The 24,651-nt window shown below is 44.3% G+C and overlaps 1 protein-coding gene across 3 annotated transcripts; it reads right to left on the bottom strand.

Moving 5' to 3' along the window:
- Positions 1–106: 106 nt before the first annotated feature.
- LOC120063172 (laminin subunit beta-3-like) lies at positions 107–24,651 on the bottom strand. 3 transcript variants are annotated; one of them, XM_039013392.1, is made up of 22 exons: positions 24,600–24,651; positions 24,223–24,274; positions 23,851–24,005; positions 16,076–16,190; positions 15,902–15,975; positions 15,590–15,781; positions 15,323–15,386; positions 14,906–15,093; positions 8,029–8,149; positions 7,621–7,809; positions 7,341–7,460; positions 6,906–7,196; positions 6,354–6,720; positions 5,998–6,158; positions 5,594–5,805; positions 4,888–5,091; positions 4,580–4,724; positions 4,152–4,359; positions 3,825–3,966; positions 3,479–3,655; positions 3,045–3,207; positions 107–1,995 (listed from the first exon to the last, which is right to left on the bottom strand). In XM_039013392.1, exons 2-22 carry the CDS (start codon positions 24,245–24,247, stop codon positions 1,856–1,858), a joined length of 3,453 nt encoding a protein of 1,150 aa, XP_038869320.1. In that variant the 5' UTR covers positions 24,248–24,274; positions 24,600–24,651; the 3' UTR covers positions 107–1,855. The 3 variants fall into 3 exon arrangements, with proteins under 3 accessions (XP_038869320.1, XP_038869312.1, XP_038869304.1); XM_039013384.1 differs by having other exon boundaries at positions 24,223–24,616; XM_039013376.1 differs by lacking the exons at positions 24,223–24,274; positions 24,600–24,651 and having other exon boundaries at positions 23,851–24,064.

The following is a 24,651-nucleotide window of genomic DNA, read 5'->3' on the forward strand; positions in this document are numbered from 1 at the left end:
GCTCCTGTAAATCAATCTGGATAAGAGCGCCTGCTAAATGATTTAACTGCAGGAGCTGATACAGGTGTCCCGGTTAGAGGACAAGGATGGGGAGAGAGACGTGGGGTTTCGGTTTAGAGAGCTGCAGCTCCCGTTTATTTTCTCCAATAAATCATAATCCATTATTGACCTTGTGTGCTAAAAATAAACAAATAGAAAGCAAAACATTTGCGTTAGGAAATTTCATAAAGAATAAACATGAACATAATTATCATACCCATTATTTCCATGTCAGTATCATCACTCTCTGAAGGATATACAAAATATCTGAATTATTCATGTCCATATGCAACATGCTGCAACAACTCAACAGTCTACCACTACTGATACGACAGCTTATTAAACGCTCATATATTCATACATGAAACAAGAAAGTTAAATGGAAACAATGTTGCAGGTTACTCACGTTGGGTATTGGATGCATAGATAACAGAAACGAAAAGGGATAAACGCTGGAGAGTTTTCAAGAGGCATGAGTTATTTGGTACTGAACTAAAGACAAAGGGAACTCAGGTATTTAATAAGGGAATTGGTTGCTCAGAACAAAATCAAATCAAACGTTATTGGTCGTGTACACATGTTATCGCAGATTTCTAGCTCAAGCAGTGCAGCAATACCAACAATACAAAACACACACAAATCCAAACAATAAAAAGCATAGAGACGTATAGAGGTATCCAGTGCCCAAAAGCCTATATTAACATACATTGTGATGGCTCAGAAGTGTCTGCAGTTAAAGGCAAAGTTAACTAAAAAAAGTGTAATTAAAGGGACAGTTCCCTAAAAAGTATATTACAAATGAGAGCCTTTTCTACAACGTGGGTGAACTATCCCTTTAAAATACAGCTTGAAGAAAGAAATTCCTGCGGGGGGTATGTTTCCCAAGTGCAGGTGGTTTGAAAATGTTTATGCTATAACAATTAATTTCTTCAAGTCATCCCACAATCAAGAAAAATCTATAGGTGGTGGGGCTGACTAGTTGCAGACTCTTGTCATCTTACAATACATGGGCAAGATCGTTTGCGTTTATGAGCTATTGAGAGTCCCCTTACCATCACTGCCTAGCAGCTTGTGTACACTACTAAAATACATATAATAATAATTGATGTAACAGGCATTTCAATATTGGCTATTCTCGTTTTTATGACTTACAATCAACATGACCATGACATAGCGTATATACCCACATGAATGCTGACAAACATGGAAAGTCTCTTCTAATTTAGGCATATTAGATTTCAAATAAGTAGTTACACCAGCAAAATTGGGAAGAAGTGTAATAATAAAAGATTGATGAGGAATAACAGTACTGTTCTTGCTGACAAACACACTCATTATCCTATAACATGATAGCACATCATAAGGAATAGGAATTGTTCCACTATCTTACGTCAGCTAATGTGAAGGAAAGAAACGAAACAGAAAATCTCCTGAAGACAACATGGCATAGTCGAAATCTACCCAAGACTACACCCTACCCAAATGACGTCTATTTATTTTTGCCCACTCCCCCCAATAGGATAAAACGTATACCATCTCTTTCTCCGTGTGCCATCTTAAACCAAATGTGTTTTACCATCAAAAGGTTCGGGCTGGACCAAAAACATTCAGGGCTGCAGCCCCAGAAATTACAGGCCTAATGATGTCACTGGGATGTCGTAGGATAAAGTTAAAAACCACACAATAAGGGAAACTCAATGTCATGAAAAACATATTTATTGGGACATTTATTCTACAAAATGGGACAAAATAAATAACATCGCTCCTCTATCTAAATGAACAGGCTATTTGAGGATGACCTCTGCCCTTTTACCTCTCAGCCCTGGCAGGTGGAGAGGATCTTGACCTTCTGTCTCATGTCAGCCAGGAGGTCCCGCAGTTTGCCGTCCAGACCGGTCAGCCTCTGGGACTTCAGTAGGACCTCATCCTGTAGTCTATGCAGAGAGTCTGCTTTACCTGAAGATAGAGGGGGAGGGGGAGAGAGAAGCGAGAGGGGGAGAGAGAAGCGAGAGGGGGAGGAGTGCAGGAGGAGGAACAGGAAGAGAGGGGAATGTTTTTTATTTACACATATATATATATATAAAATTTGATTTGTCACATGTGCCGAATACAAACTTACAGTGAAATGCTTACTTACAAGCCCTTAACCAACAATGCAGTTTTAAGAAAAGTGTAAAGTAAAAAATAGATAAGTTAAAAATAAAAATAACAAATAGATAAAAGCAGCAGTAAAATAACAGTAGTGAGGCTATACACAGCGCAAATTCATCACATGTCAAATATATATAAAAGCCAGAGAGGGGAATGATCCTCATCATCACATCATTTCAGCAATCAGTGCCTTTAGTGCTCGCTTCAATCTGTAGTTCTGAAGATCAGCGTTGTAGCGGCGATTTACATAAAGGCAATGTTCCCGCGTTAGGGGAGACCGCATTCACAGTAAACAATGCACATGTCTAGCCCGGCTGACGCAAGGGAGCGCTGTGACCACACTAGTCTGGAAAGGAGGCCGTTTGTTAATGCAATAGTCACTCAGTTTGCTTGGTTCTCTCAAATGTAATTTTTTTCCCCTCAGGGGTTGAAACCTCTCATTGTTCCGATTAGAAAATCCAACCATTGTAATGGAAGCGGGCGGCGCTCTGCGGCTGTGTGTGGCTTTGCGTGTGGGTTTTTTTAGTGAGAAAGAGGAGAGCCAAGCAGTAAAAGCACATCCCCCTTCATCATCGACACATTGTGCCGACAATATCAAAGAGCCATTTCAGACTATGAAGTCAGGAGGACTTCGAGAGTTAGGTGTTAGCCAGACTAGCATATGTCGGCTCAATCGGAAATTACCATTAAATCATTTCAATCTCGCCATAACGCTGAACTTCAGCAATATGGAATGAATCGAGCCAATGTTCCACAAACGCATTATGCCCGCATACTGGATGGAGTGTGAAAACAGTCAAGTCAAATCAAATTTGCCAGGTGTGTTTGTGTCCCCTCGCTATCCTCCTCCGTACCTGCTAGTGCCTTCATCATGTCTCCAGTGTCCTGGGCCAGAGAACCAGCCTCCTCCTGCAGCTTCCGGAGACGCTCACCTGTCGTCCCCGTCCCATCGCCATGACCACTGGTCCTCTCTGCAGCACGCAGCTGCTCCAGCTGCTTCTCCAGGGACGCCAGGTCCTACAAACAAAGAGACAGGCAGTTGAGCACACACACACACACACACACACAACAGGAGGTTGGTGGCACCTTAATTGGGGAGGACGGGCTCGTGGTAATGGCTGGAGCCGAATGGTATCAAATACATCAAACATGCTCCGTTCCAGTCATTATTATGAGCCGCCCTCCCGCCAGCAGCCTCCACTGACATACACGTACACACACACACATGTATAAACAGTAGGCATGCATAAACAGTACCACACACACATATACTTTAACACACACTCACCCTGGTCGCAGCATCTGCCTCCTTGTTAGCCTTATTGGCCTCTCCCTTAGCATTCTGGGCCAGCAGATCTCCAGAGCGCACCAGCGCCTTGAGCCCCTCCAGCTGAGGTTTCATCCCCTCAGCCAGGGTAGACGCCTCCCCTAGAGCCTTCACCGCGGGAGTCAACTGGGCCTTGGTCTGGAGGGAGGAGGGGATCAAAATGAGAGAGGAATAATGAGGTAAGAAGCTGTGAAGGATTTGGAAAATGGAGGCAATACAATCAATGTCAGTGTCAGACTAGTTTGAAAGCGTAATTGTACTCATTGGAGCACATTAGCTCAAATGGTCTCGTTCATCTCTCGCTCACCTGTGTGAGACTGTTGCTGATGTCTTCCACTATGTCCAGGCTGTCCTGCACTTTGTCGTTCAGGCCAGAGAGGGAGCCCTCCACGGCGGTGAAGCCATCCAGCAGCCCGTCAACATCATCCTTCACACCCAGCCCAGCATCCCTGTCACACAGCACACCACAAAGTTAGAACAATGTTACAGCAACCTTACGGCAACGTTCACAGCAGTCACAATAACGCCAAAGATACTTCTGAAACCACACAGCATTTTCATACATGACATCAATCAAGCTTCCAGTACATAGCCCTGTCATAAGACTGACATAAGAGGTCATAAGGTGTTATACCTAGCGTCCTGGGCCTCCTGTAGCAGGCGCCGGGCGGTGTCGAGCTGTGGTCCAGCCTGGTCCAGGACTGCTTTGCTGTCTGGGAGTCCTGCCGCCAGGGCTCTGATCTCCTGAAGCTTCCTCTTCAGAGCTGCCAGACTGAGAGGCAGCTTTGCGTTCAAGATCCATTCACTCACCGTGCTGATGTCTGTCGGGTCTGACGAAGGGTCTGGAGTCAAGGAGGGAGAGGAGGGAGGGAGAGAGAGAGAAGAGGATTGCAAGAGGGAGGATGAGAAAGAGTGGAAGAGGGGGGAAGGGAGAGACGAGGGGAATGTCAGTGAACCACACACTCACAAAAATGCAATACTAGTACTTCAATACTTTTACTACTAGTAAAACAGTATAAATAGGTTATTGAAGGTACTGGAAGATAACCGTCGATGTGTCACCTGACAGGAAGTCCTTCAGCTCTTTAACAAAGTATCTTGTCTCCTGCAGATCTGCCTCCAAGTCATCCCTGGCCCGCCTCATCTGATTGGCCAGATCGTCCGTGGACTGTCTGACCATATTGACCGTGTCCTGTGTTTTCTGGATCTGTGAATTGAATGGAGAAAGGAGCAAAGCATTGAACAGCATATGATGAAACAAACCACTTAATTGACTGAAGGACATATACTACATGTCAGTATTCAAACCCAATAAACAGTTATATATGTTATAACATACAGTAAACAAACAAACAAGTGTCAGCTCCTACCTGTGCAGCAGCCTGTGTGATCTTCCCATTGAGCTGCTGCAGTCTGTCCTTTACCTCCTCAGCATCCCTCACAGCTCGGGTCCCCAGAGGCAGAGCCCCAATGCAACTCTCGCCACGACCACAGGGTGGCGCCCCCTCCGCAGGGCACAGCTCACCATCACACTGGGCAGGGGTACAAGGGGAAGAGCGCACACTGCCACACACCTGAGAGACAGGGAATAAAAATACACAGTCACGTTAAAGTGGAGTTAGGGTTAAGGGTAGGGCTAGGGCTAAGGCTAGGGCTAGGGTTAAGGCTAGGGCTAGGTCTAGGGTTAAGGGTAGGGCTAAGGCTATGTCTAGGGTTAAGGGTTAAAGTTAGGGCTAGGGCTAAGACTAGGGCTAGGTCTAGGGTTAAGGGTAGGGCTAGGGTTAAGGCTAGGTCTAGGGTTAAGGCTAGGGCTAAGGCTAGGGCTAAGGCTAAGGCTAGGGCTAGGTCTAGGGTTAAGGGTAAGGCTAGGGCTAGGTCTAGAGCTAGGGGTAAGGGTAGGGCTAGGGTTAAGGCTAGGGCTAAGGTTAAGGCTAGGGCTAAGGGTTAAAGCTAGGGTTAAGGCTAGGTCTAGGGTTAAGGCTAGGGCTAGGGCTAGGGTTAAGGCTAGGGCTAAGGGTTAAAGCTAGGGTTAAGGCTAGGTCTAGGGGTAAGGATTAAGGCTAGGGTTAAGCTTACCTGCTTGGCAGTGGGTGAGAGGTCAGGTTTGGTGTTCAGCTGCTGGTTGAGTTTCTCCAGGTCTCTGGTGTTCGCTGGTTGAACCTGGTTCTGGAGGTCAAGAGAATCCTCTCTGACCGCTGAAGATTGATCTACAGTCTTCCCACTAGCCTCCACAATCTTCGCCGCATCCGTGGACTCGTCATAGGCATTCTTTATAGAAGAGAAGGCCCCTGAGAGCGAACCAACCAAGACGACAGACAAACCGCTGTGTTAGCAGCCATAAGTGAGCTAAAACAAAACCAGACTGGTCTCAAGTCGATATGGTTCTAATTCTGATTTCTGGATCCTAAATTCCTCACTCAGCATTTTTGTGGTCACACACGGATGGTGCTCACAGTTCTGCGGTGGCGTATCTCTCTCACCTGCATTGTTGGAGTTGATAGGGTTCCTGAGAGCATCTCTCTTGGCGTTGTACAGCAGACCCAGGCCGCCCAGGAGAGCCTGCAACTCGTCCAGCTGTGAGCCCAGCTCGAGGCCTCTGCCTTGGGGTGACAGATCCCCATCCACCTGATCTAACTGGTCCCTGGACAATTACAATGGGGATGAGGGATAGTGAGCTAGGTAATGAAGGACTGTGGCCTTCAGATCTAGGGGTGTTTACATTTGGACAACGAAAATATCTAATTTTGAAAGCAAAGTATTGCAGGTTATGGAATCTGATGCCCACTTCTATTTGGACATTCTAAGTTTTCCCGGGGACATCTGAACATCTCCCTACCTTAGTCTGCGTAGCTGAAAGAGGGCGTCGTTGACTTGTCCCGTAGAGGGAGTTGGGAGTGGGAGAGAGTCACGTATCTGGATGAGAGTGGCCTCCAAGGCCTGGATGCGGAGACCGGTGGGCAATGAGCCGCCAGGACGAGAGGGGATTCTGGTGGAGAGTCTCTCTAGGCCCAGGGTGAGGTTCTGGATGTAGGAGTCCAGAGAGAAGAAGCAGGAGGGGCAGACTTCACAGTCAGGAAAGGAGTAAACATGGCCACGGCTACAGGCATCGCAACGAATACCTATGACACCAATACGGCACCGGCAGGCCCCTGTACGCTTATCACAGCCTCCTGGTACCATGCCTCCAGCAGCACACTGACACGCTGCAGATAGAGGGAGAGAGGGAGGAGATGGAGAGAGAGGGAGACAGAGAAAGGGAGGGTGAGATGAAGAGGAAATAAATAGTTTGACTTAGTTGTCCATTTGGACTGAATTGATCAAAGCATTGAACAAAGCATGTCTAAGAACCTTTGAACCTTTCTATGACAGAACACAACCGGTCACTTACGTCTGCAGCCAATGAGGGGGTCTCCGTAAGTGTTGTCAGGGCATTCTGTACAGGTACGACCTCCGAACCCTGACCTGCACTGACACTGACCCGTATTCCGGTCGCAGGTGTCACCATGGGAGTTGGTGGGGTCACAGCGACAGGGCTCACAGCCGCGGAAGGAGGAGGGGTTCCAGTAACCACGGGAACAGAGTTCACAGGTCAGCCCCTGGTGGTAAGGTCGACAGGGACACTGACCGCTCACAGGGTCACACACACTGGACAGGGAGCCCTCTGCACTGCACAAGCACTCTGGAGAAGACAGACAGTCAGATGGGGATAGACATACACATACACTCTGGACACCACCACAGTATGGCGAATACAGTTGTAAGTAATCATAACACAGGGAGAGTTTATGAACGGGTTCAGGGTCAAGGGTGAAAGGCGACTCACTCGTGCAGCCCAGAGGGTTGGAGGTGGTCAGGCCATAGTATCCCATCTTGCAGCGACACGACCCTGTGACATCATCACACCGACCCCCATTCTCTGCCCCCTCTGCACTACAATGGCAGCCTGTACAAAACACAGGAAACAAAACAGAAACACAATAAAGATATTAGAACACTGCAGCATATTGTGGTGCTGATTGAACCTATAGTAGGAGAGAACGAGGAATAAAGGCAGTAGTATTTGATGAATATATATTATTAAACCCGGTCTTAAGATCACTCACGTGTGCAGGCATCAGGCTGGTCTATGCTGCTCCGGTGGTTGGGTTGGTATCCAGGGGCACAGCGGTCACATTTGGGCCCGGTTGTGTGGTGCTGACAGCCCTCACACACCCCCCCACTCCTCCATCCGCTCGCCTCATACACAGATGGGTCGAAACGGCACCGCTGGGCGTGGTTGTTACACTCACAACCTACAGAGGGCAGCACCAGAGGAAATATTCAACACGGGCATCTGTGACTGCATGTGTTCCGTCCACTCGCTCGCAACTGTGCTGAGTGTTCAGTCTTCATAGGAAGATGACTTATCTTTGCTGATTATGCGCTACTTTAGCAAAGTCCTCCTACTCCTGCACACATGCAAATTATCAAAAAGATGCAGTCAGTGAATTAAGGCATTAGTGGTTGCGTACGTTTGCAGGTGTGTGTGTTTCCCTCCTCTGCAGATCTCCAGGGCAGGTCGTTGTAGAGATCAGCACATCGCTCACAGTTTACACCTGCTGTGTTGTGCTGGCACTCACACTGAGCACTAACCTGCAACACACAGAGAGAGTGAGACACATTCAGAGGGTGAATGTGCAAGACAAAATATTTCAATGCTTTTTAAACGGGTTAGTAGTAGGTGTCAAGTTTCCCGTGTGTATAATAAATGGTCCACCACCCAAAGGACATCCAACCAACATGACACAACTGTAGGAAGCATTGGAGTCAACATGGGCCAGCATCCCTGTGGAATGCTTTCTACACCTTGTAGAGTCCATGCCCCGACGAATTGAGGCTGTTCTCATGGCAAAATGGGGTGCAACTGAATACTAAGAAGGTGTTCCTAATGTTGTGTACACTCCGTGTATGTGCCTATGTGTTTTCGGTACAGAGTATGTGAGCAGAGTTGAGTGGTTGGAAATCCCGTTCATCGAAGCGCACTTCCTTTTCGAACTGCTCTTCTAAAAACCACTGTGCTCACAGGGGGGGGGGGGGGGGGGGGGGGGAACTGCCGCTCCAAATTCGCTCTATTCATTAAAATCACAATTGAACCACCGGCCATCTATTTTTGTGACTACTTGGACCTACCATTTGGTTTTGAGGTATTGAAACCAAACCATATGATTTGAATGAAAAGTATTTTAATAAACATGAAAAGGTGAACGTGAGAAGCACTCGTCATTTCAAATAGGCTACATGTCATATTAAACTGAAGCCACACCCACTTTTTAAGATGGCGGCAAGCATGTCTTTTGTCTCATCAGTTTGTAGCTGAAAAGATTTGTACAGATTTTTGTTGGTTCATCTGACTGTAAACACACTGGACAATAGTACAATATTGCATACAGAGTCAATGTTCCTTGGATGTTTGTGGACTCTTCTTTGGCCCGGTATAGCGCTTGCCACCCTCCCAGCTTCTACCGGCCTGTACTGAAAACTACCTTCCAGGCGTTTCTCCCCTGGCTATCATACAGCGTTGCTGTTTTGATGGTCCTCAGCATTTAATCGCCTTGAGTAAGTCATAGTTCTCTCTTTGCTCCTGTTATGCTGTTGAGTTTTGTGCCTTGGTTGTATTTATTGTGGGTCCTAGTGCTGGCGGATTTCTAGTCTGTGGTTGGGTTCTGGCTTGCTGCCTATAACTGGGGTGATTTAATCTAACTATCACACTGTGTGGATTGATTGACTTTTAGCTGATTCCTCGCCAACCTATTTTATTTGCATGGATTTTAACTGCATTTAAAAAAAAATGGCATCTACCACTTTCCCACCTAAGGGGAAACGGACTTTTACCAGACTGGCAGCGACCACCTTTAGAGACTACAGTGAACGTTTAATCCCAGGTAGGAGCTGCAACTATTTTGAACAGTTACGGGGTAATATTGGCCGGCCAAATTTCCAATGTGGAAACTGTCAGAATATTGTCTGAGCTGGACGTCCAGAGTAAGCAAATTGAGACATTGCAGTGTATCCTGGATAGGTCCCACTAAGACCTTTTCCTTTTCTACTCCTCAGCCTGGTCATCGTGCCACTGCCTTGCCACCGTGTTGCCACTCTCTGACTGACTGGGCTGCCCAGCAAAGACCCCTCCCTAGTGAAGTCGCCTCTCCCCTCGCATCTCACCCACTCCTCCCATCCTACCCCGACCTCCCATCCCGGCCGCCCCTCCTCACCCCCCTTGGAGAATAAAGGGGCAAGGACGCTTTATGAGGACCTGGCGGATGCCATGGTTAACGATCCTGCATCCCAGTGGAGGCACGTCACGCACACCAAGCCCAGCGCAAGGCAGCTGTCTTTTGCTGAATGGGGCTGAAATGGCTTTGGGGGATCCCATCCTGCTGACCCAACAGTTTCTCCCACCTGCCAGAGATTGCTGCTCCTTCATCCTCTACCCTATCTTCTGAGGGTACAGCTCAGAAGGTCTCTACCACAGGCCCGTACTTCCCTGGCTCCCTCACACATCAGGCCTCCCGGGCTCCCTCGCACATCAGGCCTCCCGGGCGCCAAGTGCTGCTGCTGTCGTAGTGCATGTGGGATCAAATGACATAAAAAAGGATAAATCAGAGCTAATGAAACAGGATTTTATTGAGCTGATCAACACCCTAAAAGGCTCTGAAAAGCATCCAATTATCTCTGGTCCAGTGCCGTCGCTGGGTCACGGCTGCGAAAGGTTCAGCAGGCTCTTATCACGTCATATCTGGCTTAAAGACTACTGCCACTCTGTTGCCATAACTTTTATAAATAACTTTGACACCATCTGGAAACAGAAGATACTCTACAGGAATGACGGAGTCCATCCAAATCATCTTGGCTCCTGGACTCTGTCCACGCATTTCAAGGCTGCTTTGAGACAATCAACCAAGCCCTGCTTAGATAATCCATTGTGTCCCTGAGTTGTCGTAGTGCTGCAGCAAATGTACATTGTCCCAGGAGCGTTGGAAGTCCTAATGTAAGTAACCTAATTTATGTCCCTCTAAGTCTCCTGAATGCCTCTATCGATCCTATAGCTATTGTATGCAGTAATCATGTGTCTATGAACTAGCATTATACTGTTAGCACTGAGGTGGTGCCCTAGTAGGAAGTTTGCTGTGTGCAGCTCACCCTGCACTATCGGCTCAAACATAAATATCACTGTCATGTCTAGTTCTGATAAACTTCCCAGTAAAGCAATTCAAGCATCCCAGAAAAGTGCTAAAAATAGCCCACATTAACATATGTAGCCTAATAAATAAGGTTAATGAAATCTATAAAATTCATATACTGACCATCTCTGAAACTCACTTAGATAATACCTTTGGTATAGTGGTAGCAATACATGGTTATAACATATACAGAAAATACAGAAATGCCAATGGGGGTAGTGTTGCAGTCTATATTCAGGGCCACATTACAGTAAAGCTTAGAAAGGATCTCATGTCAAATACTGTTAGTGATATGGCTACAGGTTCATCTGCCTCACCTAAAGCCCATTCTGGTTGGAAGTTGCTATAGACCACCGCGCTAACAGTCAGTATCTGGATATAATATGTGTGAAATGCTTGATAATGTATGTGATATCAACAGAAAAGTATATTTTCTGGGTGACCTAAATATTGACTAGCTTTTGTCAAGCTGCCCACTCAAGAAAAAGCTTAAAACTGTAACCAGTGCCTGCAACCTGGTTCAGGTTATCAGTCAACCTACCAGAGTATTTACAAACAGCCCAGGAATGAAATCATCCACATGTATTGATCACATCTTTAGTGATGCTGCAGAAATCTGCTGTAAAGCTGTATCCAAATCCATCAGATGTAGTGATGACAATATGGTAGCCATATCTAGAAAAAACAGAGATCCAAAGGTTGGACCTAATATTGTGTATAAAAAGGTCCTACAAGAGGTTTTGTAGTGATTCCTATGTTGATGTAAAGAATATTTGCTGGTCTGTGGTGTGTAATGAGAAACAACCAGACGCTGCACTTGACACATTTATGAAATTAGTTACTCCAGTTACTAATAAGCATGCACCCATTAAGAAAATTACTGTAAAAGCTGTTAAATCCCAGTAATTGATGAGGAATTGAAAAATGTTATGGTTGTGAGGGAAGAGGCAAAAGGAATGGCAAATAAGTCTTGCTGCATAACCGATTGGCAAACCTACTGCAAATTAAGAAATCATGTGACTGAACAGAACAAAAATAATAAAAAACTATACTATGAAACAAAGATAAATTATATAAAGAATTATAGTAAAATGTTTTGGAGCACCTTAAATTACATTTTGGGCAAAAAGGCAGACTCAGCTCAATCATTCATTCATTGAATGAGATGCCTCATTCATCACAAAACCCACTGATATTGCCAACTTTAATGATTTTTTAACGGGCAAGATTAGCAAACTTAGGCATGACATGCCAGCAACAAACGCAGAACCAACACATCCAAGTATAACTGACCAAATTATGAAAGACAAGTGTTGTAATTTTGAATTCCGTAAAGTGCATGTGGAAGAGGTGAAAAAATTATTGTTGTCTATCAAAAATGACAAGCCACCTGGGTCTTGACAATTTGGACGGAAAATTACTAAGGATGATAGCGGAGTATATTGCCACTCCTATTTGCCATCTCTTCTATCTAAGCTTACAAAAAAGTGTGTGCCCTCAGGCCTGGAGGGAAGCAAAAGTCATTCCACTACCCAAGAACAGTAAAGCCCCATTTACTGGCTCAAATAGCCGACCAATCAGCCTGTTACCAAGGCTTAGTAAACTTTAGGAAAAAATTGTGTTTGACCAGCTACAATGCTAGTTTACAGGAAATAAATGAACAACAGACGTTCAGCACGCCTATAGAGAAGTGCTTTCAAACATGCACATTCAACTTACACAAATGACTGATGATTGGCTGAGAGAAATTGATAATAAAGATAGTGGGAGCTTCTTTGTTAGACTTCAGTGCCGCTTTTGACATTATCGATCATAGTACACTGCTAGAAAAATGTATATGTTATACCCCTTTACACTGTGGATTGAGAGTTACCCATCTAACAGAACACAAAGGGTGTTCTTTAATGGTAGCCTCTCCAACATAATCCAGGTAGAATCAGGCATTCCCCAGGGTAGCTGTCTAGGCCCCTTACTTTTTAAAATCTTTACTAATGACCTGCCACAGGTTCTGAGTAAAGCCTGTGTGTCTATGTATGCGGATGACTCAACACTATACATGTCAGCTACTACAGTGAGTGAAATCACTGCAACACTTAACAAAGAGCTGCAGTCAGTTTCAGATTAGGTGGCAATAAATAGCTTAGTCCCACATATTTCACACTAAAAGCATTATATTGAGACAAATCATTCACTAAACCCTAAACCTCAACTACATCTTGTAATGAACAATGTGGAAATTGTGCAAGTTGAGGAGACTAAACTGCTTGGAGTAACACTGGATTGTAAACTGTTATGGTCAAAACATATTGGTGCAACAGTAGCTAAGATGAGGAGAGGCCTGTCCCTATTAAAGTGCTGCTCTACCTTCTTAACAACAATATCAACAAGGCAGGTCCTACAGGCCCTAGAGGGACTTGGGGAAATTACAACTGGCCCAGAACATGGCAGCATGGCTGGCCCTTAAATGTACACGGAGAGCTAACATTAATAATATGCATGTCAATCTCTCATGGCTCAAAGTGGAGGAGAGATTGACTTCATCACTACTTGTTTTTGTAAGAAGTATTGACTTGTTGAATGCACAGAGCTGTCTGTTTAAACTACTCGCACACAGCTCGGACACCCATGCATACCCCACAAGACATGCCACCAGAGGTCTCTTCACAGTTCCCAAGTCCAGAACGGACTATGACAGGCGCACAGTACTACATAGAGCCATGGCTACATGGAACTCTATTCCACATCAAGTAACTCACGCAAGCAGTAAAATCTAATTTAAAAAAAAATACAGATAAAAATACACCTTGTGGAACAACGAGGACTGTGAAGAGTCACAAACACAGGTACAAACACACATACAAACACACATAACATACACACTATATAAACACGTACACCTGGATTGTGCATAGTAGTAGAGTAGTTGCCTGAGGGCACACACTTAATGTATTGTGAAATCTGTTGGAAAATGTATTTTAATGTTTAAAATGTGTATTATAATGTATATTACTGCCATCATTTTTGCTGGACCCCAGGAAGAGTAGCTGCTGCCAAGGGGATCCATAAGAAATATAAATAAATATAAATACAAACCGCATATAAACACTAAATAGGTTAGGACCCTAAGATGGAACAGAAATGAATTATTTAGGCTTTATTATTTCAATTATTTCAAGGCTATAGCCTACAAAGAAATACATTGTGAAGCATCTGTGAGTGCGACACACTATGCTGGTTGGGAGTCAGGGACATTAAGCGCTCAGCATTTAAACATTTTGTTGTATAAAATCATTTTAATCTATAAATGGTGCATATAGGCTGTGACCTACTTAGAATTAAATATGTCTTATTAGGCTCAGTCTACAGTGCCTTTGAATTCATTTTTAGAAACACCAGTTTGGCCAGAGTCTGTGGTTTCTGGCTCATGCGATGGTGCCTGGAGAGCAGGCCAGTAGCGAAGAATATCCTCTCCACGCTTGCAGAACCACTAGGGATGCTAAACACCCTTTTGTCCACTCTTGCCAGGCTGGGCAGGGATGCGGAGTTTTTTTCTTCTTCTATAGGTAGGTCTAAAAGGTTTTTAGGCAACATAACCCATTTGAAACGGAAAGCTCCTTAAAAGTTGGAATATGCCAGGCCTATTGGGCCAAAATCAATTATGGCTTATTGTATAGATGATAATAGAACCAAAATTAAAGAAACTTTTAAGGGCTCTGATTTTATGTTTATAAATACTTTGCTACAATGACACACTTCATTAGCTACCCACCTTGTTCCTTTCTTTTAACGTGTGCACGTAGTAAGTACACCATCATGCTTTTGGGATAGGTGTCTTTTCAACTCCATGACTAGCTAAAGCAAGTGGCTATAGCAGCACACAAGTAGACTACAAATGCATGCTGGGCCGGGCATGACCTGAGCACATGAAGTGAGCGCTATTGGAGTGATATTGGAGTGGGCGAATAGGCCGATGCTCCATCCTTTGGGAATCTCGCTCCACGCTCCAGTCAAATTGGGCACGCTCAGCTCCTCGCTTCGCTCACATACTCTGGTTGGTTATAGGCGGTTGGTAATAGTCTTAGGCAGACAGCGGTTGGCCTGTAGATGTGTGTTGTATGTGTTAGGTATACTAGAACTGTGTGTTAGGTGGTTGGCAGTGGTATCATACCTGTGTGCTAGGTAGCTGGTAGGCAGTAGTATCCTGCAGACAGCGGTTGGCATGGCCGTGGCAGAGGCAGGTGCCCATCACTCTCATCTCTCTGAGGGCATAAAACAGCGAAGGGGTGCGGCCGGGCAAGCGGGAAATAGCACCCAGCTCAGTCAACTTCACCCGCAGGCCTGTCAATCCTGACACCTCTGGGGACCGAGAGAGAGCTGTCAATCACTGGGCAAAGCATCTCATTGGATCAGGAATGTTCAATCATGAAAGGTGTAAGTGGCTCTGGAGGAGAACACTTGCTAAATGGCTCAAATATAATGTTTAAGGACATTATATTGTCCATAGTAACAGTGGGTGTTGTCCATAGTAACAGTGGGTGAGGGTCATGGATGGGTAAGTGAATATGGTTGATTATGTTTATCTTACCTTGAATCTTCTGCCCATTGGGGACGCTGATGCTAGAGAACTGACGCAAGGGGCTGAACTGAATCTGTGTAATGCAATGAGGAAAATCAAAAAGGGGAACAGCAGAACATTTCATCTCTGGATAACACAAAATATCATGGGAATTTCCTCCAGTTTCCAACGTTGTTACCCCGTTATCTCATAAACCCGACCCTACATTGTGGGAGGCAACTGTCTGCCTAGGGAGACTACTCCCTACTCCCTTGCCTAGGGAGACTACTCCCTTACGGTCTGGTCCTGGTAAGAGTTAGCGGGGACGGGGGGTAGGGTGTAGCAGTAGGTCTGGTCCAGAGAGCGTGGCATAGTCATGGCAATGCCAGGGAAGGCCGAGCGACAGTCTGAGGCCATGTAGTGGGACGGTTGCCAGGTTTGACCATTATCCAACGTCCTCTCCACCACCAGCGCACTAGGATGGGGACCCTGTGTATAGAGGCAACTGGAAAATCAGTCCATAAGATTGTACAGCATTTAAAAAAAGACAATTCTGCCCTTGCACATTGGAAAAGCCCTGACCATGCTGCTCTGGCAGCTGGGTCTTACCTTGAAGGTCAGAATGATGGTGTCCAGCTGAAACAGGTTCTGTAGGTCCAACTGTAGGGTAACCGGACTCACATCTAAAGAAACATAGGTTGTCTTTATTTGGTGGGTCACAATAAGAAAGTTTTAGGATGGGTCACTCACAACATGTGTCCTGTAGCTCTGTAATCCCCTCACCTTTCCTGGCCTGCCACCACCTGTTGGGTCCAGTGGTGGATAGAATGTTCTGGATGGTGTGAGCTAACTGACTGGATGGATTCCTGGAGTCACAGGTACAGCACTTTATCCTCCACTGAGAGAGAGAGAGAGTTCATACTACTTAGCATAATTTACTGTATATGTTATGCAAACAAAGCATGTTTGATTTTTAGAACGTAAGGGGGATAAAAAAAAATAATAATCTAAAGATATTTAAATACATCTAAACCAGATTAGATTGGTTTATCATTAACGTTAATGGTTGTGTTCTAATGGTTGTGCTCAAGCTGTGCTCTGCCCTTTGTCTTATGCAATATAACCCAGAACTGTAACAGTACACACACACAGTGTGTGTTTGTGTTTGGGCATGCATGCGTACGTGTGTCCCCCCCTGACCTCTTTGTAGAGAATGTGAGTTATTGGTCAGCACACATTCAAACAGCACACGATTCGTGGGAGGTTTATATGCCTTTACTTTGACAAGAAATCCTAATTTCAGACAAATACGGACTGAGGGAACGTGAGAGCAATCACACAGCAACAAGACAGAACAAGGTATCAGTTCCTCCTCCAACACATTGGAACCACTCACAACGACCAATGTGCAAGTAAATGTTCATGTGGATCTTCCCACAGACACCATAGATAACACTGAGGTAAAGCCATGATATCTCGAATCAATACAGCAGTGATGGGAAGGCTCTTGTGTAACACTAGTGAAGTGGCTTTTCTACGTGCATTATGTGACCCAAGATCACTTGGTCCACACACAGGACTAAAGTCTGCAAAAAAACACTACAGTGAATACTGTAGTATTTACAGTAAACTATGGTATAAATATTGTTGTAAAAGAAAACTGTAGTATATACACTAGAGTAATTCATATAGTGTTTTTGCAGACTGTAGTATACTGTAATATTTACTGTAGTGTTTAAAAAAAATCTTTGACATATAATTTCAGGAAACCTACTGGAAAAATACTAAGAGAGCAAATTTTCCATAACCTGTAGGTATGTAGGACTGGGGTCTGAACAGCTAGTTCAGCGCTTTGCTTCTTTTCTATAACCTGTAGGGTTCCCACTAACTGCTGTCACATATTGCGATATTGGGGAGGGTAATGGGCAGGGTATTTGCAAATAAGATACTGTAGTATTTACTATAGTAAAAAGAAAGTGTCGTTTTTGCGGACTGTTGTGTATTTGCGGATTTATTTATTTATTATTATTATTTTTTTAACAATACTTTAGTATTTACTATAGTATTTTACAGTATATTACAATGTTTTATAATAAGTACTACACACAACATCCGCCAACATCCTTCTACCACCCCTTGCAATCAAAAAAATCACCTGTTTTAAACAAATATAGAACAGCAACTCCTCCCCTCTCTACTACAACAACCACCAACCCCACTACCTATACCGCCATTTGCTCTCCTCTCCAACCCCCTTGTCTCCACTACCCTACACCTCCACCTCAGCTTGCCCTGGTCGGAGTGGGTTGGGACTGGGGCTGGAGCAGGAGCAGTTACTTGGCCTGAGTCAGGCTGGCTGGGCTCTCTGGTCTGTCACCGAGGCCATGGCTTTGTACCCCACCGGGTGAAAGGTTACACTGGACGTTTCAACATCAGCTATAGCCACAATCTGTTCAGCTTGCTTGTTCTCTTTTTATTACTCTTGTTTTCCCTCTCCAGGCACCATCGCATGAGCCTGTAGCCACAGACTCTGGCCAAACTGGAGTTTCTAAAAATGTATTCAAAGGCACTGTAGACTGAGCCTAACAAGGCATTTTTTCACTACATTTATATTTAGTTATAAGTCACAGCCTATATGCGCAATTTATAGACTATAATGATTTAATACAACGAAATGTTGTCTAGGTTATTAACATATGGAATTGTTAGAAGATGGTCATACCAAGGATTTCTTAGCTATTTGATTTTGAATTTTAAGACTTGAATTAAGACTTTTAAGACTAAATATTACAACATTATTGGAGGAAACATTGTCTTTCTTGCTCTCTCTCTCTCGTTTGCTTACTCACTCTCTTTCTCTCTCGTTCTGCCGATTCCCCCCCCCCCCCTCTCTCCCTCCAAACCACGATTTCAAAAGTCGACAGGCAAGCTGCTGATTTCGTCAAACAAACAAAAATCTGTCTGCACATATGCGCCCACACACACACACACACACACACACACACACACACACACAGTGTATAAACACATTTGTAATACACTGTTATAGACATAAATATGTCCACTAATGTGTGAAGTATAGTCCATGTTGTATAACAACTTTAGACTGTAATGTCAATTGGATGGCAATGATGTGATAATATTATTAATGTCTTCTGGTAAAGTCCCTATGAATTGTTCCCTAACCAATGGCGTGGTAAAGAGGGAAATATATTCTCCTGTACTGTATGGGGAGATGCATGCCCTGACAAAATGGAAAAGTTCCGAATTCAACAGTGGTTCGGAAAATGACACCCTTGATAAAGATGAGCAAAAACGTCTGTATACAATAAGTAATTAAAATACTCATCTATATTGTATCCTATGGGACTCTCAATCACATCCGGCCGTGATTGGGTGTCCTATAGGGCGGCTCACAATAGGCCCAGTGTCGTCTGGGTTTGGCCGGGGTAGGCCGTCATTTGTAAATAAGAATTTGTTCTCAACCGACTTGCCTAGTTAAATGAAGGTTAAATAAAAATACAAATTAAATGGTCTGACAAACACCGCTCTAGCTCTGTCACCACAGATGTGGAAGAGGGAAGGGTAATATTGGCGGATGCAGTGGATTTTGATGGGATTTTTTTATTATTATGTTAATTCGATTTCCACAGGGTTAATTTAATACAATGAAATGTTGTTTAAATGCTGAGTGCTTAATTTCCCTGACCAGCCTAGCATGTCGCACTCGCAAGTGCTTCACAATGTATTTCTTTGTAGCTATAGTCTTGAAATAATTGAAATAATATGACATAAATAATTAATTTCAGTTCCTTCTGACCTATTTAGAGTGTTTATAAGCTGTTTAATATGACGTGTAGCCTATTTGAAATTATGAGTGCTTCTAACATTCACCTTTTCATGTTTTCATGTTTCATGTTTAAATACTTCAAAACCAATGGTAGGTCCAGGTCACAAAAATGGATGGGTGTTGGTTAAATTGGGATTTTAATGAATGAAGCGAATGGAAAGGACTTGGAGCACAGGAGCACAGGGCTCCCGAGTGGAGCAGTGGTCTAAGGCACTGCATCTCGGTGCAAAAGGCGTCACTACAGTCCCTGGTTCAATTCCAGGCTGTATCACATCCGGCCGTGAGTCCCATAGGGTGGCGCACAATTGGTCCAAGTTTGGCCGGGGTAGACTGTCATTGTATATAAGAATTTATTTTTAACTGACTTGCCTAGTTAAATAAAGGTTACATTTTTTAAAAACAGGAGTGGTGTGCAAGCACTGATGAGCGGAATTTCGACCGCTCCACTCCGCTCACATACTCTGGTTGAAGCTCGGAGACTGAGATGGCCATTGCACTGTATATCCCATGCAAAAAAACAAATCCACTTTCAAACCAACAACTCCGGCCATCAGAACCACTGTGTTATCTAAATAGATTCGTACCCTTTTGACATGTGCGGGGGGTAAAAAAACGTTTGATTTCACCTCATTTGAACATTTTGTCATAAAAAAAGTGTTTCCCAACTCAAGAGGTTTTAAAACTGTTACAGGGTTGACGATTTAATTTTAAAATCAGCCATAAATCCCCTTGTGACAGGGGAAATGGAAGTTTGTTGTGTGCAACAGGGAGGGGCAATTGCATGCAAGCTTCAAATATTTCTAGCCTGTCTATCTATGGGTTACAGGGTTGACATGTTGTGCTCAACCCACTCAGTTGTCCACCACAAAACACCAGAAAATGGCCAAAAAGAGTAGAACCAGCTCACCAGCTTTTACACTATGATTTTACTATTAGATGTTCAACGCTTCTTTTGAGACATTGATAGTTTCACCATATTAAAACTAGAGTTCAGTTCACATGACAGGGTTGACCTTAAAATGAGGGACAGGTTTTTTAAAACTTTAAATTGAATCACTAATCATGTTAAATAAATAACAATCTTCAGAAAAGACTTTGTCAAAGCAAGAAAAGAACCAGGGCTTTACAGTCATGGTGAAAACGTGGAGAAATGTTGGTGTTAAGTGGGTTCAAATCTCCCTGCCAGTCACAGAGGGTGCGCAGAGGGACATGTCGAAACGCAGAATTTTGTCACTTTAGCAAGTCTTTATTCATATCAAAAATCTGATTTATTGAATTCTCCATGTGGTCTATATTAAAGAGCACTTCATTGAATATAATAGGCTTTTCAAATATTGCTACACAATTTCTAATTAAAATATCAAAGGGCCTCATTTTGTGGAACAACCCATATGCTCTGGAATCAGCCCTGACCCTGGTCTGTCAGTGTGTCTATTTCTGGACCAGTGGTCAGTACTCAGAGATTGACCACAAGACAGAGATGCTGAAAGGACAGCACTGTTCATTGTTTGAGTGACTTTCTAAGACTTTGAGTGAATGTATCGTTGGTAGTGAACAGCATTCTGGCTATTCATTAATTACAGAAACAACTTCCCAATTCGTCAGAACACAACCAGCAGCATTAGAAGGAACACAAATTATAATTATTGTAAAAAAATTCAATAACAATCCCACATATTGGAGAATTCAGATAAATGCATGAATCCTTCTAGCTTAGGCTTCTAGCGTTATAGCTTACAAAGGCAGCCCATTTCTGATATGTTGCCCAATTATTGGCAAAAGATCTGATCTGATTGCTCAAAAGACAAATTAGTTAGAAAAAAACTACATTTGGGTTACCTGTGTAAACACAGCCTTTTTTAAAAATACAGTTTGGTATAGTCTGCTTCAGGCACAAGACTCCCTGGACCTGGTCAGTGTCCAGCCAATCAGTGCCCCTTGGGCTGCAGGCTGCTAAGGATAATATGGAGAAACTCTGCCAGACCACTGGAATCTGACCAGAATAGATTAGTCTGCCAATGTAGCAGCCTGTATCAAAGTGTGTTTGTATGGCCAGCTGGCTGGCTTTTTGGACCAGAGGACAGACACTAACGCCACGGAGGCATGGACCATGGTACCACAGGGAGAGTTCTGGCCTGGGCAACTCATGGTGCCCTCCTTCTGGTAGCCCCTTATTGGTACCTTTTTTTAAATGAGAAAGCCATCCAAATTGAATCAGATTTCCATGGTGGGTGGACTGATGACAATATTTGATTCCCCATTTTAAATGTCTGCTTTACACTCACTGTAGGAGGCTGCTGAGGGGAGAACGGCTCATAATAATGGCCAGAGTGGAGCAAATAGAATAGCATCAAACACCTGGAAACCATGTGTTTTTGATGCATTTGAGACAATTCCACCAATTCTGCTTCAGTCATTAACAAGAGCCAGCTATTGGCTAAGATCCCCTCCATCCCTGAGGAAAATGGGACCAGCCTTGCCTCTCTCATCTCTGATTAGTTCATACCAAACCCTGACAGAAAATCACTTTGAGCCATGTTGGCTTGTTGCTATCGGCAACTCTCTGGCAACTGCCAGTGCCAAGGGCGTGTCAAGGGTAGAGGAGAGTGTTGGGCAAGAGAGAGAGGAGTCTCGTAGTCTCACTGTGCCAAACCAAATCCAGAATAGATCTGTCAGCACTGGACAGGAAGGCCAAGCCTCCTATCCACTCTAACACCTACTCTATCCTTTCTTCTACCCCTCTCTCTATCCCTCTCTTCTATACCTCTTTCTGTCACACCCTGATCTGTTTCACCGGTCTTGTGCTTGTCTCCACCCCCCTCCAGGTGTCGCCCATTTTACCCTGTGCATTTATACCTGTGTTTTCTGTTTGTCTGTTGCCAGTTTGTCTTGTCTCGTCAAGCCTACCAGAGTTTTTCCAGTACTCTTGTTTTTCTCTCTGGTCCCTGTTTCATAGTTTTCCCGGTTTTGACCATTCTGCCTGCCCTGACCCTGAGCCTGCCTGCCGTTCTGTACCTTGTGACACTGCTCTGGATTACTGACCTCTGCCTGCCGTTTAACTGTCGTTTGCCTGCCCCCTGTTTTTATAATAAACTTTTGTTACTTCAAACTGTCTGCATCTGGGTTTTCCTGAGGTCTGATACTTTCTCTCTCTCTTCTATCCCTCTCCCTGCCTCTCATCTGTCCCCCTCTCTCTCTGTCTTCCAGTACCCTCTGTGGGGGCATGATGGACACCCGGCCCAGCCATTAAAGGGTCACTGGCATAAGTGCCACTCCCTTGACACAGAGTGATAAAGCCCTGGCAAACTGTACTGCCCAACTCCCCCTCTGTCTGCAACTTAGCTCATCTTCAGTCAGGACATTCCACAGATCACATCACCAGGGCCTCCCCCCTTTTGTAGACCTTTAGATCGACCCCCCCCCCAACAAAAAAAAAACCTGCGAGCAACTGCGGCCCCTCATGATGAGTTCAGATGTTTTGTGGCCCCCACTCCATCAGAGTTGTCCATCCCTGGTCTACGGCTATCTCCCCTGTACTGAGTTATACAGAGCGTATCAGAGAGATAGTCAATGCACAACCACACCCTTCGGACATGATTCAACACACACAGTCATACAGTTACAGTACATCCAGTCTAGACAAGGTTCTATGGCCTGGGGCACCTCTCTCCACACGCCCAACGTTAAAACATCTTTCATGTTTGTGTGATCAGCACAATCAATCAGCACAATCATCCAGTGAAACACAATCACTTTGAGTAAATATCAAGTCTGGTGTGTGTGTGTGTGTCTGTGTGCCTGTGTGTGCCTGCAGATACATACTTGTAATTGTGAGTTTTAAGAGCAGAGTGACTGATACCTGCCCTGCCCAGCAACACCAGAGGGTGTGGCTCAGATGAAAGGCTCGACTGTAAATCAAACAGGCAGCAACACAAATTAAAACATAAATATTTTTCCTCTCTTGTCCTTTTACCTGGTTTTACCTCCTAGTTTGTCATAAACAAAAGGATGTTTCAAACTTGTCCCATAAATAAACCTACAATAATACACCTACAGTAATTCAATAACTAAAGTATTCTGAGAAAAGAAATGTGCTTATGTATTTTTTTCCCTGTCCACACATTATATTTGATTTTCTTTTTTCTCTCAAATCAAACAAATAAATCCCCATCCAACGTTTTTCTCTACAGGAACTTAGCAACCAAGACTGCGGTGAAATGTAGTTGCAACATCTGGCATCTGTGTGTCTCTGGCACCAGATCCAGACAATTTCACAAATTACACCAACCAGTTCTCCCCTGACCCTCTATCCATCCACCCATACCATCCGTGCACCCTCTGCCCCTGGTCTCCTACTGAGCATGGTCAGCACAGAGAGCAACAGTCATGCACCTCCAATCTGGACATTGTGTGCGTGCGTGTGTGTGCTTGCATTTGTGTCTGCCAGAATGTTTTGTCTGTCTGTCTGTCTGTCTGTCTGTCTGTCTTGTCTGTCTGTCTGTCTGTCTTGTCTGTCTTGTCTGTCTTGTCTGTCTTGTCTGTCACTCATGTTTGACTCCATAAAGTTATAGCTGCCCTACAAACCTGAAATGTTACACATTAAAACCCTGGTGAACAACTCATAACAATTAACAGCTATTGCCCCACTTTTCTCCCATCTCTTACAGTGCCTCCGGTGTCTTTCATAGCAATAAGAGTAGGGTCTTACCTGTCCAAAGTAGGTGCAAAAGACCTCAGAGCCGGCAAGGCCGCAGGTGGAGGAGGCATGAAGCTGACGGTCCCTACCGAGGAGCAGGTCTCCCATAGGGGGGTAACAGGCCCCCCGAGAACAGTCCCTCTGGGTCGCAGCCACTGCTGTCAGGGCTGGGGGAGGAGATAAATTCATCAACCAATTCATCATTATCATCATAGATAGAAGTATGAACCCAATTACACATTTCCTCACATCCTACACGAAACTATCGCCACAATCTGAATGTTAAGACTAAATCAAAGAATAGTTGATATAACTGTAACAACTCATTGATCATTTTCAATGAGAAATCAATGACGTGCTAACACAAATATCGTGGGCACATACCTGCTAACTGGAATAAAATCCACATCTTTGGTTCCTACTATGAGAAATTCTTCTAAAGACAAAAAGGTCAATAAACAATACAGCCAACAATACAGCAAAAAAATGTCAAAGGTCAGTCATTCAAAGACTAGATAATTGGTAGACTGAATAATTGGGGGAAATTACCAATACAGTAGGTGGCTACATGAACACAAAACGTTTTGAATTACATTGAAAATAAAAAGTAAAATAACCGGTGAAAGTGAAATGTTAATCCATGGAGGTGTGGACTCACCAGTTGTAGGTGTATGGACGTAGACGCGGGTGTGTGAGTGCTGCTCAAAATCTGTCTAAGTGTGTGTGGGTTCTTGGCTGTATCCTTTTAAACACTGTCTCACCTGGGCCTCGCGATACAGTGTGTCAGAAAGGTAGCTGGCAGACACACGCCTC

Source organism: Salvelinus namaycush, chromosome 2 (genome assembly GCF_016432855.1).
Source record: "Salvelinus namaycush isolate Seneca chromosome 2, SaNama_1.0, whole genome shotgun sequence".
NCBI lineage: Eukaryota > Metazoa > Chordata > Actinopteri > Salmoniformes > Salmonidae > Salvelinus > Salvelinus namaycush.